This window comes from Ictalurus furcatus, chromosome 12 (genome assembly GCF_023375685.1).
Source record: "Ictalurus furcatus strain D&B chromosome 12, Billie_1.0, whole genome shotgun sequence".
NCBI lineage: Eukaryota > Metazoa > Chordata > Actinopteri > Siluriformes > Ictaluridae > Ictalurus > Ictalurus furcatus.
This window is the reverse complement of record NC_071266.1, coordinates 26,672,424-26,687,423: the sequence shown is the minus strand read 5'-3', so window position 1 is coordinate 26,687,423 and position 15,000 is coordinate 26,672,424. Positions and strand designations below refer to the sequence as shown.

General features: G+C 45.9%; 1 protein-coding gene across 1 annotated transcript in view; it reads left to right on the top strand.

Annotated features, from left to right (window-relative positions):
- Window positions 1–1,755: 1,755 nt before the first annotated feature.
- pkn1b (protein kinase N1b) overlaps window positions 1,756–15,000 on the top strand; it is a 36,138-nt gene continuing 22,893 nt past the window's right edge. The window contains 4 exon segments of the mRNA XM_053637971.1: window positions 1,756–2,496; window positions 11,311–11,608; window positions 11,692–11,837; window positions 14,233–14,353. Of these exon segments, the coding sequence (XP_053493946.1) occupies window positions 2,407–2,496; window positions 11,311–11,608; window positions 11,692–11,837; window positions 14,233–14,353 (655 nt within the window). The 5' untranslated portion in view covers window positions 1,756–2,406.

Here is a 15,000-nt window from a genome sequence, read left to right as displayed (position 1 = left end):
TGCGCAAAACTTGTCTGCTGTTGCTCCGTCTTTGATTCGTCCATCCAGAGCACGTTATTCCACCTGCACTCCCTGAGCAGGTTCTGATCACCTGCTCTTGAATCACCCGATTCAAGTTTTATGGATTTTGAAAGTGTGATAAATGTAGGGGTGTACTTACTTTTTCCATGCGACTGGATCTGTTTTTTTGTTCATTTAAAAGTGTGTAGATTACTACAAAGTGTGTCAGTTGTATGTGTCATTTGGTCGAGTCTATCAGCTTTATTAGTAGGGCAAAGAGGATCCAATGTCTGCTTGTCCAAATCTGTCAAAAAAAAAAAAAGCCAGCAATTTCCATGGGGTGCACTTATTTTTTTTCACATGACTGTATATATATACATATATATAAAATATAAAGCAAGTATGAAAATTTCGGAAGACATTTTGCTAAAAATTGTTCATTTACCCTACGTGTGGAGACTGAACAACTGTGATTGGACAACTGATAAAGGCAACAGCCAATCACATGGCTCGGAGCAAAGAAGAATCACTGCAGCGTGGTCTACAGAGACAAACGATCTGTGAGGACGTTTTCTAGTTTGTGGCCATTGTATGAGTTTGTCGTTCAAGTCTAGGATCAGCAGGGGTTGGACAAATGATAGATTCATCGGTGAGCCCACCAAAAGCCACTGCAAGATCACGTGTGCTCCTCAGACCCCATGGTGTAACGGCCCAGAAGCCTGACTCACGAGGCGAAAAAAGTGGTAGCTGAAGTAATGTGATAACGTAATGGCATGCTAGAAATAAAGTGTAGTCAGCGGTCTGCGTCTACCAGCGTCACGCACATGACCATCCATCCCTCCATCCGTCTTCTGCACCGCTTATCCTACACGGGGTCGCGGGGAGCCTGGAGCCTATCCCAGGCAACTTGGGGCACAAGGCGGGGGACACCCTGGATGGTGACCCAACTCATCGCAGGGCACAATCTCACACTCACACACTACGGACAATTTGGAAATGCCAGAACCCAGAGGAGAACCCAGAGGAGAACCTGTAAACTCCGCACACACAGGAGGCAGGAATCGAACCCCTAACCCCCTAAAAAACCACCCCCACACACACACTACCAAAGTTCAACAATAAAAGTGGCTGTGGATCAGGTGGTAGAGAGGGTTGTACACTAATCGTAGTGTTGGCGGTTCGATTCCTGGCCCACGTGACTCCACATGCCGAAGTGTCCTTGGGCAAGACACTGAACCCCAAGTTGCCCCCGATGGCAAGTTAGCGCCTTGCATGGCAGCTCTGCTACCATTGGTGTGTGAGTGTGTGTGTGAATGAGACACAGTGTAAAGCGCTTTGGATAAAAGCGCTATATAAGTGCGCCATTAAAAACCATAGCATGTATTACTTAACGCAGTGCTTATTTGAAAGCCGCTGCATGAAAAAAACAAAGTCAGGTAGAAGGGAAAACAACATAATGACTGATACTGAAACTGAAGACAGATGTGAGCGTGCTGCACTACAGATGTTTAAAGAGAATATAAACAGACACGACAGCGGTGCAGATTGTTAACGCTGGCATGACTGTTGTTGTTGCCTTTTGATCAGGTATAGAGGGAGAGACCTGTTGTGAAAGAGTAAGTGTGTGTGTGTGTGTGTGTGTGTGTAAGGTGTGTATTTTGTTTTCTCGTCTTGCCCGCCTGACTGAGACAATCTGGAGCTATTTATAACTGCAACTCAACCTGCAGGCATTAAAACTTCAACACACACACACACACACACACACACACTTCACCTTTCACTCATTGCATGCACACACACACACACACACACACACTCTTCCACTGACTTGTGTATTACTGCAGGAAATAATAATGCTACACTCATAATCTTTAACCTTAGTGATGATAGGAAATTGTTATATGTATATTTATATATGATAAGAAATCGTTATTTAAAAATAAATAAATAAATAATAATAAACTGTAAATGCATGTGGATGATCAGGTGATGATTAAACCGTCATTAATTCCTACCACCGCTGGGACATTGCCATTTGGACGTCTCACAAGTTGCCAACAGGAAGTGATGCGGTTACTGAGTGGTAATGCACTTGCATACGTGTGTGTGTGTGTGTGTGTGTGGAGTGTGTGTAGAGTGTGGTCAGGCAGACCTTCCTCTAGTTCACATACGAGCAGGAAACTGGGGCGGTGCCAAATTATCTCTCTCTCCTTCTTTGCGTGTCTGTCTTTCTCTTGCTAGCGTGGGGCGGAAGTGAGTGTAGATTTGAGAGAGAGAGAGAGAGAGAGAGAGAGAGAAAGTGTTTGTTGAGTCGAGGAGGTTAGAGGAGAGGTTAGAGGAGAGGTTAGAGGAGAGTTCTGGTCCGGGAGGCTGAGAGGTGATTCAGGTGAGGAGCAGCAGGAGGTGATGGCCAGTGAAGGATCGCTGAGTGAGAGCGTGGAGGAGCACGGAGGAGACGCCTCCTTCCCCTCTGACACGGCCGAGACCGAGACTCAGGTAAGGACTCACCGACGTAAAGACAACATCTCGCTTTATTTATATATTTATTACAATACGACGATACGCTTCTGAAGTGGTGATAAGTTACATCCTCGAAACTTTTTATAAAACCCACATCCAGTCATCAGAAATGGATTTCAGCACTAGTTCATTTTCCTTCCTTGTGCTGTTGAAAGAAAAAAAGAATTTCACTGTATTCCAAAAAAATTAAAATAGTGGTGCAATTTTCCTGCCAAAATATCACGACTATGATACCGTGTGTGTCATGGGAGCGTTTATCACGTCTCCCCGGAATCATTTTCATGCTGTGCTTAGAGTCGTGTGTGTATTAGTGACGTTGCAATAGTCGTGCGGAGCTTTGTGTGTGTGTGTGTGTGTGTGTGTGTGTGTGTGTGTGAGTGTGTGTGTGTCTTCCTTGTTCAGCCTGTGTGTTCTGTGTTCTGCGTACGTGCTGCACTTTGACCTGGATCAGTGACACCATGTGATCATAAGAAAGTTCCAGTAAACCAAAAAAAATTACCTACTTCAAAAAAAAATGTAAAAATCCATTTATAGTTGCACTCGATGTCCTTGAAACAAATTCCTTTTATCCCTTAAACCAGAGCTTCACAACCTTTTGTGACTAACGCCCCTCTAAGCCTCCCCTATCATGTACACCACGTATATATATATATATATATATATATATATATATATATATATATATATATATATATATATATATATATATATAAAACCTAATCTATAATCTGTTTTTGATAGATAGACAGATAGATAGATTTTTTTTTTTTTGGTTTTGTGTTTTTGGACTTTTTTTAATTACTTTTCATAACTTTTATGATTTTTTAAAATAACTTGTATAAACTATATGATGGACAGGTGTGGAACATGAGTGATATAAAATGTTTAACACTATAACTACTTTGAACAAGAGAACCAGGCTGTAATAACATGAACTATTTTACATGTAAAACATGTTGCATTACATTTGTTTTGCGTCCTAAAAACATTCACATGTGACTGATGTAAATGTGGACAAAGGGCGCGTCTCGTTATCCATCACGCTGTTAAATTTCCGGCTCTCAGCCCCTCACTGAACAGAGCAGACGCAGAGAGAGGTGTGAGTGCAGAGGGAAAGCAAGACCTCACGCTTGCAGGACAGTACTGGTGACATTTGGAAAGTCAAGACATAAGGTTTGTCCAAAAAGCCGATAGATCTGTCATTTGGCGTTTTTTCTTTTTGCATAAAAGTCACTAAAGGGGTCTGAAAAGTGGCTAAAGGTTCTGAAAAGTGGCTAAAGGGGTCTGAAAAGTGTTAAAGGGGTCTGAAAAGTGCTAAAGGGGTCTGAAAAGTGCTAAAGGGGTCTGAAAAGTGCTAAGGGGTCTGGAAAAGCGGCTAAAGGGGTCTGAAAAGTCACTAAAGGGGTCTGAAAAAGTGCTAAAGGTTCTGAAAAGTGGCTAAAGGGGGTCTGAAAAGTCACTAAAGGGGTCTGAAAAGTGCTAAAGGTTCTGAAAAGTGGCTAAAGGGGTCTGAAAAGTCCACTAAAGGGGTCTGAAAAGTGCCTAAAGGTTCTGAAAGTGGCTAAAGGGTCTGAAAAAGTCACTAAAGGGGTCTTGAAAAGTGGCTAAAGGGGTCTGAAAAGTCACTAAAGGGGTCTGAAAAAGTCACTAAGGGGGTCTGAAAAGTGCTAAAGGGGTCTGAAAAGTCACTAAGGGCGTCTGAAAAGTGCTAAAGGGGTCTGAAAAGTGCTAAAGGGGTCTGAAAAGTCTCTAAAGGGTCTGAAAAGTCTCTAAGTCGGCAACATTGGTCCTGCACTGACAAGCTAGATAAAAGTCAGCTAAGCTCCACCTCTCCCCAGCAAAAAGAAAAAATTGGCGCCCCCCTGCCGACCTCTCCTGGTTGAGAAACCACTGCCTTAGAATATAGCAGTTGTTTCCTTACCTGTCTTTGTACCGTCTCTTGAAGTTAATAAGCCCAAAAGAAACGCAGCTTGCCTTGTTACCCAGAACCCAAACGCGGGAACTCTCCTGCCCTGAAGACATCAGAAAACGTCCGGTTACGCCTTGACACTGGAGACTCCTTCCATAGACACTAAACCGCCGTCTCATCTCACATCAGCACTTACACACAGTTTCCAGTCTGGAGCGTCCACGAGCTGTTACCATAGAAACGGTAACGCATTACAGGGGACTCGTGACGGGAATGTTAACGACGTGTCAAGTGAACTGACACTGGGGCTTTTTTGCTGCAGTTAAAAGCGTGTATTGGATCAGTCACGGCTCGTCTCAGGAGACAGGACCTCTGAGCACGTGCGAGCGAAACCTAAATTACCCGTAAATGGTCTTTAAAAATCCTCTTTAATCCGTAGGACACCTTCAAATCCCTTCAGACGGACAGACGTTATCGGTCTGAAATGAAGACTGAAATGTTCCCTACGTGCGGTGAGGGACGGTTACATGCACGGACAGTGACGAGGCCAGACCCGCTAGTGATACTGCACTCCGACTATACTACGCTCCGATTCCAGTAGAAACGTGGACAAAACCTGACATTTTACATGCCATTTGTTCTGATACCTCTTGGTTTAGGTCGTGTTTTTTACCCAGACGGAGCACTGCTTTTCTCTGTGTGTGTGTGTGTGTGTGCGTGTTTATCTCATGGTTTGACCTTGTTAGCATCAAAGATTTCTGTATTCTCTGCAATGCTCTGATTGCCCTGGTTTTCCCCTCTGCACATAGTAACGAGTCATACCTGAACTCCTCTAGAACACAGCACCGCTGTACATCTCTATACCCGGTGCTGCTCGGAAGTTTGTGAACTCTTTCAGACTGTTCTATATTTTAGATTTAGATATAATATGCTACTGCATAAATATTTTCAAGTCTTAAAAGTAGATAAATATTACACTTGGTCATTTATTTACTGAGGAAAATGATGCAGTATTACATCTCTGTGAGGGGTAAAATTATGTGCACCTTTGCGTTCAGGATGTGGTGTGAGCCCTTGTGCAGGATAAACGTTTGGGGTAACTGTTGATCAGTCCTGCAGATCGGCTTGGAGGAATTTTAAACCCGTTCCTCAGTACAGAACAGCTTCATCTCTGGGATGTTGGTGGGTTTCCTCACATGAACTTCAGCTTCAGGTTCTTCCACAACATTTCTACTGGATTAAGGTCAGGACTTTGACTCGGCCATTCCAAAACATTCACTTCATTCTTCTTTAATCGTTCTTTAGTAGAACGACTCGTGTGTTTAGGCTCGTTGTCTTGCTGCATGACCCACTTTCTCTTCAGATTCAGTTCATGGAGAGATGTCCTGATATTTTCCGTTAGTATTCGCTGGTATCATTCAGAACTCATTGCTCTATCAGTGTGGCGAGTCGTCCTGGACCAGATGCAGCAAAACAGTCACAACCATGACACTACCACCACCATGTTTCTCAGATGGGATCAGGTTCTTACGCTGGAATGCAGTGTTTTCCTTTCTCCAAATCAATCCACAGTCAGACAGCGTGATATTTTGTCTCGTTTGATTAACTGGGTTCTCTTCGTCTACTTTTAGGACTTGTGTGAAAGTCTGGTGATGTTCCAGTCATATTTATGCAGGGTTAAAAAGGGTTCACAAACTTTCAAGCACCACTGTAAAGCGGGGCGTCACGTCATATGCGTCTAACCGTCCCAAACATACACACGCTGACTGTTTTTTTTTTCCCGTAGCGATGGAAATAGTGAGTAAATCTCCTGGTTTTCTCACCGCCACCTTGTCCTCCACGTGTGCTATCGCCGCCTGCTCCTCAGCTTGACACCTGATTGTCAGGGGGTAAAAAAAAACTTTATTTCCAAGCTCCTCTCTGACCAAAATAAAATTGCAGATAGCAGCAGTTTTTTATAAAGCGGGCCACTTCCCATTGGATTAGATGAAGAAGGAAAAAACTGGGTTCTGGTGGTTGAGGGGAAAAAAAGTGTGGGCAAGTGTGGAAGCAGCCTTAAGTGCACGGGAAACGGGTCAGCGTCTAGCATGAGAGTAGGTTGCTCTTTAGTTAGTTACCGGAATACATTTATCTTCGAGCATCTCGTTAAAAAAACTGGCTGAATATAAATATAAATATACTACAGATGTAGCGTAGTAAACCTATATACACAGAACACGTGTTAAAGAAAGTGTGCCAGCTTAAGCAGTGGACAAGGCATGCAGAGATGCTCTGTGTGTGTGTGTGTGTGTGTGTGTGTGTGTGTGTGTGTGTTTTTCTCTGCCTCGGTTTCAACAGTTATGTTCTAAGTTTAGAAGTTGATGCTTCTAACTGCTGTGCTGTGTCATCCGCCGTGCACTCACACTCTGTTAAAGGGGAAGTCACATTTAAAGGCACAGTTTTAGCTAAATTACTCATCAGACCATAAATAATGACAACGTATATGCGTCTGTGTCTCAGTCAGCGACGATTAGAATCTCAACACAGGCTGAAGCTGAACAAATCACGTCCCAAATCGCGGAAGGGTGTGAAGTCATTACGAAGCAATCACGCTTGCAGAAGCAGCCATTTTCTGTAGGACTTCCTCAGAACACTCAGGTCTTCTGTGGCCTGTTAGCTTCGCCACACACACACACACACACACACACACACTCATCACTCACCTTAGAGACATAATAAAGCGTTTTGATAGGATTAGCATCACAATCTGACGAATTTGATTATCTTATTTGTCGATGCGCAGGTCCGTGGATGAAGTCAGTCAGTGACTCACCCGATGATTTGTTAATGTTCTGTTTAAAATTTTTTTACTAGTTTTAAAGCGCACCTATTATGGATTTGAAATGTGCCTGATTATGTTTTAAAGGTCTCATACGGTAGATTTACGTGCATCCGAGGTCAAAAAACACTTTAACGTGCTCATAATTTAAACTGCAGCGATACCTTTTTCCCCCAGTGTCACAAACGGCTCGTTAAATGATCCTAAAGGATTCATTCTAAACTCCTCCTTTCAGAGAGCATACTCTGCTCTGATTGGTCAGACGTCCCAGTCTGTCGTGATTGGTCTACCGCTGTCAGCTTGCAGCCGATGAAGACCAGAGGCGGGGCTTTTTGTTACGAACCTACGTAGGTTAGTACAGGAAGTAAAGTCTGGAATCACTAACGACTCGATTCAGCTGTTCAGAATCGATTCCTTCTTTTGGGAGTCGAGAACTCCGTTTGTCGTGCGCTTTGATTTTTGAAACTTTGCAGATGTTTTTACATTCACAAACAGCTCCGTATATAACACACTACATGAAAGGGAATATTTGAAAAACCGTAATAGGTGCACTTTAAACAAGCAAGTGTGCAATTTTTAGAGGCTTATGAGTGGATTAACATGTCTTCCCCTTTCCACAGAACCATTTCCACTCTATTTATTAACCTCACTGTTTACAGGAATCGCCGTTGTTGCTAGTGGCAGAGAGAATTTGCAGAATGAGGAAAAAAAACAAGTCACTTTTAGGCTATTTTAGCTTCTGTAATCACTGAGGATAAGGATGAGTGTCTGGGCTATTTGTTTTTTATTCTGACAGGTAGGTGGGCGGCTGTGGTTCAGGTGGTAGAGCGGGTTGTCCACTAATCGTAGGGTTGGCGGTTCGATTCCTGGTCCACGTGACTCCACATACCGAAGTGTCCTTGGGCAAGACACTGAACCCCAAGTTGCTCCCGATGGCAAGTTATCGCCTTGCATGGCAGCTCTGCTACCATTGGTGTGTGTGTGTGTGTGTGTGTGTGTGTGTGTGTGTGTGTGTGTGTGTGTGTGTGTGTGTGTGTGTGTGGGGGGGGAGTCCTTATTGACGTCTGCAAAACAAACGTTTTCATTGGAAAAGCGTGATCCGCCTTATCCGCGCTCTCTGGGTGGGAGGAGCAAACTCTCTCTCCCCCGTCAATCAGAGCCATATTAGCCAGCAGTGGGCGTCTGTGAGCTCATGTATGTGGAAGAGGGCAGATAGCGCTTTCCTCCATGTGATGCAGCTCGAGCAGCACTTTGCAAAGATGCGCTTGTTCGTCTTCATGTGTGTCAGACGAAGCGCGTGCTAGTCGTCGTACGATCAGGGAGCGCCGGGGAGAAGTCCTCATAGTCTGTATTAATACTCCCTAACTCGCCATACGGTGGTGTCGCGTTACGTTACTGACCGCTAAATCAGTTATGTTCCCAGGCCACCGAAACGTGGAAGCCGCTAATAAGTGCTTTCATAGCTCTCTGGTCATGATATTATTGCTGTATTAAATCATTAATTGTCGCGCTACACAAACAGGCTCTGATATCACTCTGGTGTGTGTGTGTGTGTGTGTGTGTGTGTGTGTTCTGAGCTAGAAAGCAGATTGCGTGTACGCACTGAAGTGTGCCTGGATTTCTCGTGTCATGGAGAAACGGTTAGTTTGCAGTGATGGGTAATCTGATCAAAGTCCCAGACGTGGGTATTTGACACGGACGGCTAGAGTGGAGCGTCAGCGCTGTCACTTTGTGCTTAGTAAAACGTGGCGTGATATCCGAGCGGCCGTGAAGGTAAGCTGTGTGGACGTGTCCCCGACGGGGACATCAGCGCGACACGTCATTGACTTCTGCTTTGCAATCCCTCTGTGAGCCTCTAATGAAGTTCAGCGACAAAATAACTGCTGGCCTGTGGAGCTCAGTAATTATGTGGGGTGTGTGTGTGTGTGTGTGTGTGTGTGTGTGTGTTCATCCATATACATTCATCCATATCAGATCCACCGATCAGCGTGTGTTGGAACAGTTTCTGATTCTGCTCTAATTTAATGCTTCGGTCATCATGTTAGCATCGATCTGAGTCAGAACTCTTCCTTGCGCTGCAGGAAGCAGAACTCTGACGGCGAACGAGCTGTTACTATAGAAACCGTAACGTATGATCCGATGTATAATCGGAGAGCTGGGCGTGTCATCACAAATGCGCGCATGGTCTTTACCCACAAAAAAGTTCCACGTGTGGTTCCTACACCTTGAACATTGGTAGGTCACATGACCATAACATGTTCGAGAATCTCGATACCTTACCTAAACATCCGATCGTACCGTGAGCAGTTCCTGTCCTTCTCCATACGCTTCTCTTCCCATCATTCTGCCACACGTCGATCTTTATCTCATCTGTCTCTCTACTGGATGTTGTTCCAGAACTGTCTGGGATTTATTTCCGGTCCACTCTGATCTGCTCTTCCTGTTTTTGGGGCTTATGAGTGGTTTACATCGTGTGGAAACCCCTCTGTATTTACTCTGCTGAAGTTCTTTGATGATTGCTGACTCTGACACCTACGTCTGTCATGAAGGGGTTTTTCTTCACCACTGCATTTAGGGCGAGTCAATATCCTCGAATTAAAGCTGAACATCTGCACTTTAAACTCATTCATTGTATATTTCCTTTCGAGTCCAGACAGCTGAAACAGACATCCTAACGCTCTCCCTGTGTAAATATTTTTGAACCTGGTTGTGTATAGTATATCTCCCCAGGACTGTTTCCTCACCAGTCTCTCTCTCTCTCTCTCTCTCTCTCTCTCTCTCTCTTGAATAAAACAGCTTGGCACTTTATCGAGAAGCCAGAAAGTCTTTCCAGTGTCAGAAACCGTTACCCACAAAGCGCTGGCACTGGAGACTCCTTCCGTAAACGTTAGGTAAACGTCTGCACACGGACAGCTTCAACACATCAGCAGTTTTAGTCGGTTTATGCGGAGCGCCCGCCGTACAAGTCGGTGCGAACGAGCTGTTACTATAGAAACCATAACGTATTAGTGTCAGAGTGCATTAATAAAAAGCTGTGAGTTATGTTCCAGTCAGAACCGCTGGCAGAGCGGCCGTGATCGAAAATTAATCAACTTCTTCTGATGTGAGAATTCAGACATGCCGTGGTGTACTTATACGGGGAATTGGGGCAGGGCAGATAGCTGCAGATAAATCTCAGTCTAGCTTTAAACAAAGTTTTATTATGTGGGACAGTGCTCGCTCGCTCTCTCTCTCTCGCTCTCTCGCTCTCTCTCTCTCTCTCTCCCTCTCCCCCCCCTTCCCCCTCTCCCAGGTGTATTTACAGTAATATGTATTTTGCTCTAATGCACTCAGGCTGTGTATTTGTTCTCTCTATAGTAATGCACTATGGCCTGAAGGGTTTAAAATCAATGTTAACTTCTCCAGTTAGTGTTCAGTTGCTGACTCAGGGCTTTGGATTTCCTGCTGTGGGTTCGTGCAACATATTTACTGCTTTCCTTCACCTGAACTGTCACAGTGTTTCACACTCTAGCTACTACCGTCTGACTGTCTGTTTATCTGTCTGTCTGTTTATCTGACTGTCTGTTTATCTGTCTGTCTGTTTATCTGACTGTCTGTTTATCTGTCTGTCTGTTTATCTGACTGTCTGTTTATCTGCCTGTCTGTCTGCTAATCTGTCTGTCTGTTTTTCTGCCTCTCTGTCTGTTTGTCTCACTGTCTGTCTGTTTTTCTGCCTGTCTGTCTGCTAATCTGTCTGTCTGTTTATCTGTCTGCTGATCTGTTTGTCTGTTTTTCTGCCTGTCTGTCTGTTTGTCTCACTGTCTGTCTGTTTTTCTGCCTGTCTGTCTGTTTGTCTCACTGTCTGTCGTTTTTCTGCCTGTCTGTCTGTTTGTCTCACTGTCTGTCTGTTTTTCTGCCTGTCTGTCTGTTTGTCTCACTGTCTGTCTGTTTATCTGTCTGTCTATCCCTCCTTTGTATCTATTTACAGGATCAGAGTGCGGTCTGTACTTGTCCAGTATTCACTGTACCCCTGTTGATCTCATGTTTCTCTCTCTCTCTCTCTCTCTCTCTCTCTCTCTCGTAGTTAGACCCGGGTGGTTCGGTACTAGAGCAGCTGGGTTTGGACCCGAACTCGGATTTCTCAGACTCGGGTGTGCAGCAGCGTCTGGAGGAGCAGCGTGAGAGAATCCGCAGAGAGATCCGCAAAGAACTGAAGATCAAAGAGGGAGCGGAGAACCTACGGCGCGCCATCAGTGACAAACGCAACGCACACCAGGTGGAGAACCAGTTACGCTCCTCCAAACGCAGACTGGATGCTCTACACACACAGCTGCAAGAGCTCGACGCACACATCATGGTGAAGGGACCGGATGACAGCAAGGGTGAGGATGTGACCTACACATACACAGTACAACATGTGATTCAGCACTCCATCAGAGCCTCATACGGTGTGTTTGACCCCCAGACGACCTCCCGCATCCGGGGACCATGGGCCGATCGTCAGCCAATCAGGAGCGCATCATGGCTCTGGAACGGCAGCTCAACATCGAGCTGAAGGTCAAACAGGGAGCAGAGAACATGATCCCGATCTACGCCAACGGAGTCACTAAGGTAATAGACACACACACACACACACACACACACACACACACACATACACCCATCATAAACCCCATCTATGCCAACAGTACCTCACATTATACACGTTCCTTATCAGTGCTTGGGGCTACCAACATAAACACAAGCTCACATGGCCAAAAGTTTGTGCACCCCTCACCATCACACTCATATGTCCTTTATTGAACATCCCATTCCAGATTGATTCCCCCTTTGCTGTTATAATAAGCTCCAATCTTCTGGGTAATATAACGTAATGTAATATACCGGTGTTGTAATGCCTACATAGTGCACCATTTCTCCAGTAGAGTGTGTTTGAAAGTCAGCCAAAAAAACCCAGACTCCAATACAAGCCTGTTGGAAAGTGTAAGCTTTTTACGCGTTTGTTCTTTGTGCTTGTTTGTTGTTTTGGTTGTAGTGCCGTCTCCGCTCCGTTCGAGTCACTGGGTTGTTCTTTTAACGTGTACACCTGTTCTGTGTTTCGCCCTTTATTAGTTTGTCTATTCATACCCCGTGGTTTATTTGTTTCGTTGCAAAGTCTCATTGGCATTTTCGTATTGTTCCGCTCTAAACCTTGATTTCCTGTGTCCGTGTAAGTGATCGTTTACGACTTGTACCTGTTTGTATTGACCATCGCACTTTATTGTTCTTCGACCCAAGCTCTGGACACTACTTATGACTCTTGGAGTGCTTGGATTGCTCACAATGAAACATGAACTGAGTTTGTCCTCTACTTCATTTACCGATACACTGATCAGCCATAACATTAAAACCACCTGCCTAATATTGTGTAGGTCCCCACGGACTCCACGAGACCTCTGGAGGTGTGCTGTGGTGTCTGGCACCGAGACGTCAGCAGCAGATCCTTTAAGTCCTTTAAGTTGCGAGGTCGGGCCTCCGTGGATCGGACTTGTTTGTCCAGAACGTCCCACAGACGCTCGATCGGATTGTGATCTGGGGAATTTGGAGGCCGAGTCAACACCATGAACTCTTTCTCGTGTTCCTCAAACCGTTCCTGAAGAGTTTCTGCAGTGTTGCAGGGCGCATTATCCTGCTGAAAGAGCCCACTGCCATTACCATGAAGGAGTGTACTTGGTCTGCAACAATGTTTAGGTAGGTGGTACGTGTCAATGTAACATCCGCGTGAATACCAGGACCCGAGGTTCCCAGAGCATCACACTGCCTCCACCAGCTTGCCTTCTTCCCATAGTGCATTAACTTTTCAGCAATTTGTGCTACAGTAGCTCTTCTGTGGGATCGGACCGGACGTGCTAGCCTTCACTTCCCACGTGTATCAATGACCCTTGGGCGTCCATGACTCTGGACTCTTCCTTGTACCACTTTTGGTAGGTATTAACCACCACATCCCAGGAACACCCCACAAGACCTGCCGTTTTTGGAGAAGCTCTGACCCAGTCGTCTAGCCGTCACGACTTCGCCCTCGTCAAAGTCTCTCAGATCCTTACGCTTGCCCATTTTTCCTGCTTCCAACACGTCAACTTCGACAACTGACCGCTCTTCACTTACTGCCTAATACAGTAAATATACCCCACCCCTCGACAGGTGTCGCTGTAACGAGATAATCAGCGTCATTCACGTCACCTGTCCGTGGTTTTAATGTTATGGCTGGTCAGTGTATGTTACGATTTTAAACGACGTTTTTAAACAGGTCAGTCTTTTCAGTTGTATCGTCTGTCGGTAGAGTCAGGGGCGTCATCGTGTCGTGTGGAAGCCTGAGGTTTACATCCCTGGCAGTAACAGCTTTAGAAAGCACACTGAGCGAGCTGGACGACTAACCCAACATTCTCACTATTCCGGCTTTGTACGGCCTAGAAGAGTGTCGACACCTCCTAACTGTCACACGCAGACTGGCACAACGCCACGGTGTGTGTGGGGACTCTGATGTAACTCTGCTTGTGCTGAGGAGTGGAGGAGCTCTGGTCCTGAGTGCTGTGCTCTTTCCCAAAATCACACCACCACACCATTCCACTTTCCATGTCCACTCACAAGTCCTGACAGCCGGACTTCCTGTTTTACAGCGTGGTCATCTGTCCATCAGCGTGTGTGTGAGCGTCCGACTCCACACAGGTGTGTAGCTGCTGCAGGAGTGCAGGGAAAAGGGGTGTGTTTAAAAGCAGTCTCGCTCAGAGAGCAGCTTCTCTGTCTCGTACCATCTCTTCCTTCCTGTCACATGCTGCTTTGTAAGTGTGTGTGTGTGTGTGTGTGTGTGTGTGTGTGTGTGTGTGTGCACGCTAAAAGCCACAAAACTGAACTGAACCTGATGGAGGACGTGATAAGGAGCTGCTGATGTGAGACAGGTGTGTGAGTGCAGGAGTGTGACCTGCTGTCTGTCTCTCTGTCTGTCTGTCTGTCTGTCTGTCTCTCTCAGGACAAGAAGCTGCTGCAGGCTACACAGCAGATGCTGCAGGACAGCAAGACCAAGATCGACATCATCCGCATGCAGATCCACAAAGCCAAGCAGGCCACAGAGCACACGACCGACACGCAGGGTAGATATCACCTGTCTCTCACACCTGTCTCACCGCCTCTACTGTCCTGTACCTGTCTCACCACCTCTACTGTCCTGTACCTGTCTCACCGCCTCTACTGTCCTGTACCTGTCTCAGCACCTCTACTGTCCTGTACCTGTCTCACCGCCTCTACTGTCCTGTACCTGTCTCAGCACCTCTACTGTCCAGTACCTGTCTCACCACCTCTACTGTCCTGTACCTGTCTCACTACCTCTACTGTCCTGTACCTGTCTCACCGCCTCTACTGTCCTGTACCTGTCTCACCACCACTACTGTCCAGTACCTGTCTCACCACCACTACTGTCCTGTACCTGTCTCACCACCACTACTGTCCTGTACCTGTCTCACCACCTCTACTGTCCTGTACCTGTCTCACCACCACTACTGTCCTGTACCTGTCTCACCACCTCTACTGTCCTGTACCTGTCTCACCGCCTCTACTGTCCTGTACCTGTCTCACCGCCTCTACTGTCCTGTACCTGTCTCACCACCACTACTGTCCTGTACCTGTCTCACCGCCTCTGCTGTCCCGTACCTGTCTCACCACCTCTACTGTCCCGTACCTGTCTCACCGCCTCTACTGTCCCGTACCTGTCTCACCGCCTCTACTGTCCTGTACCTGTCTC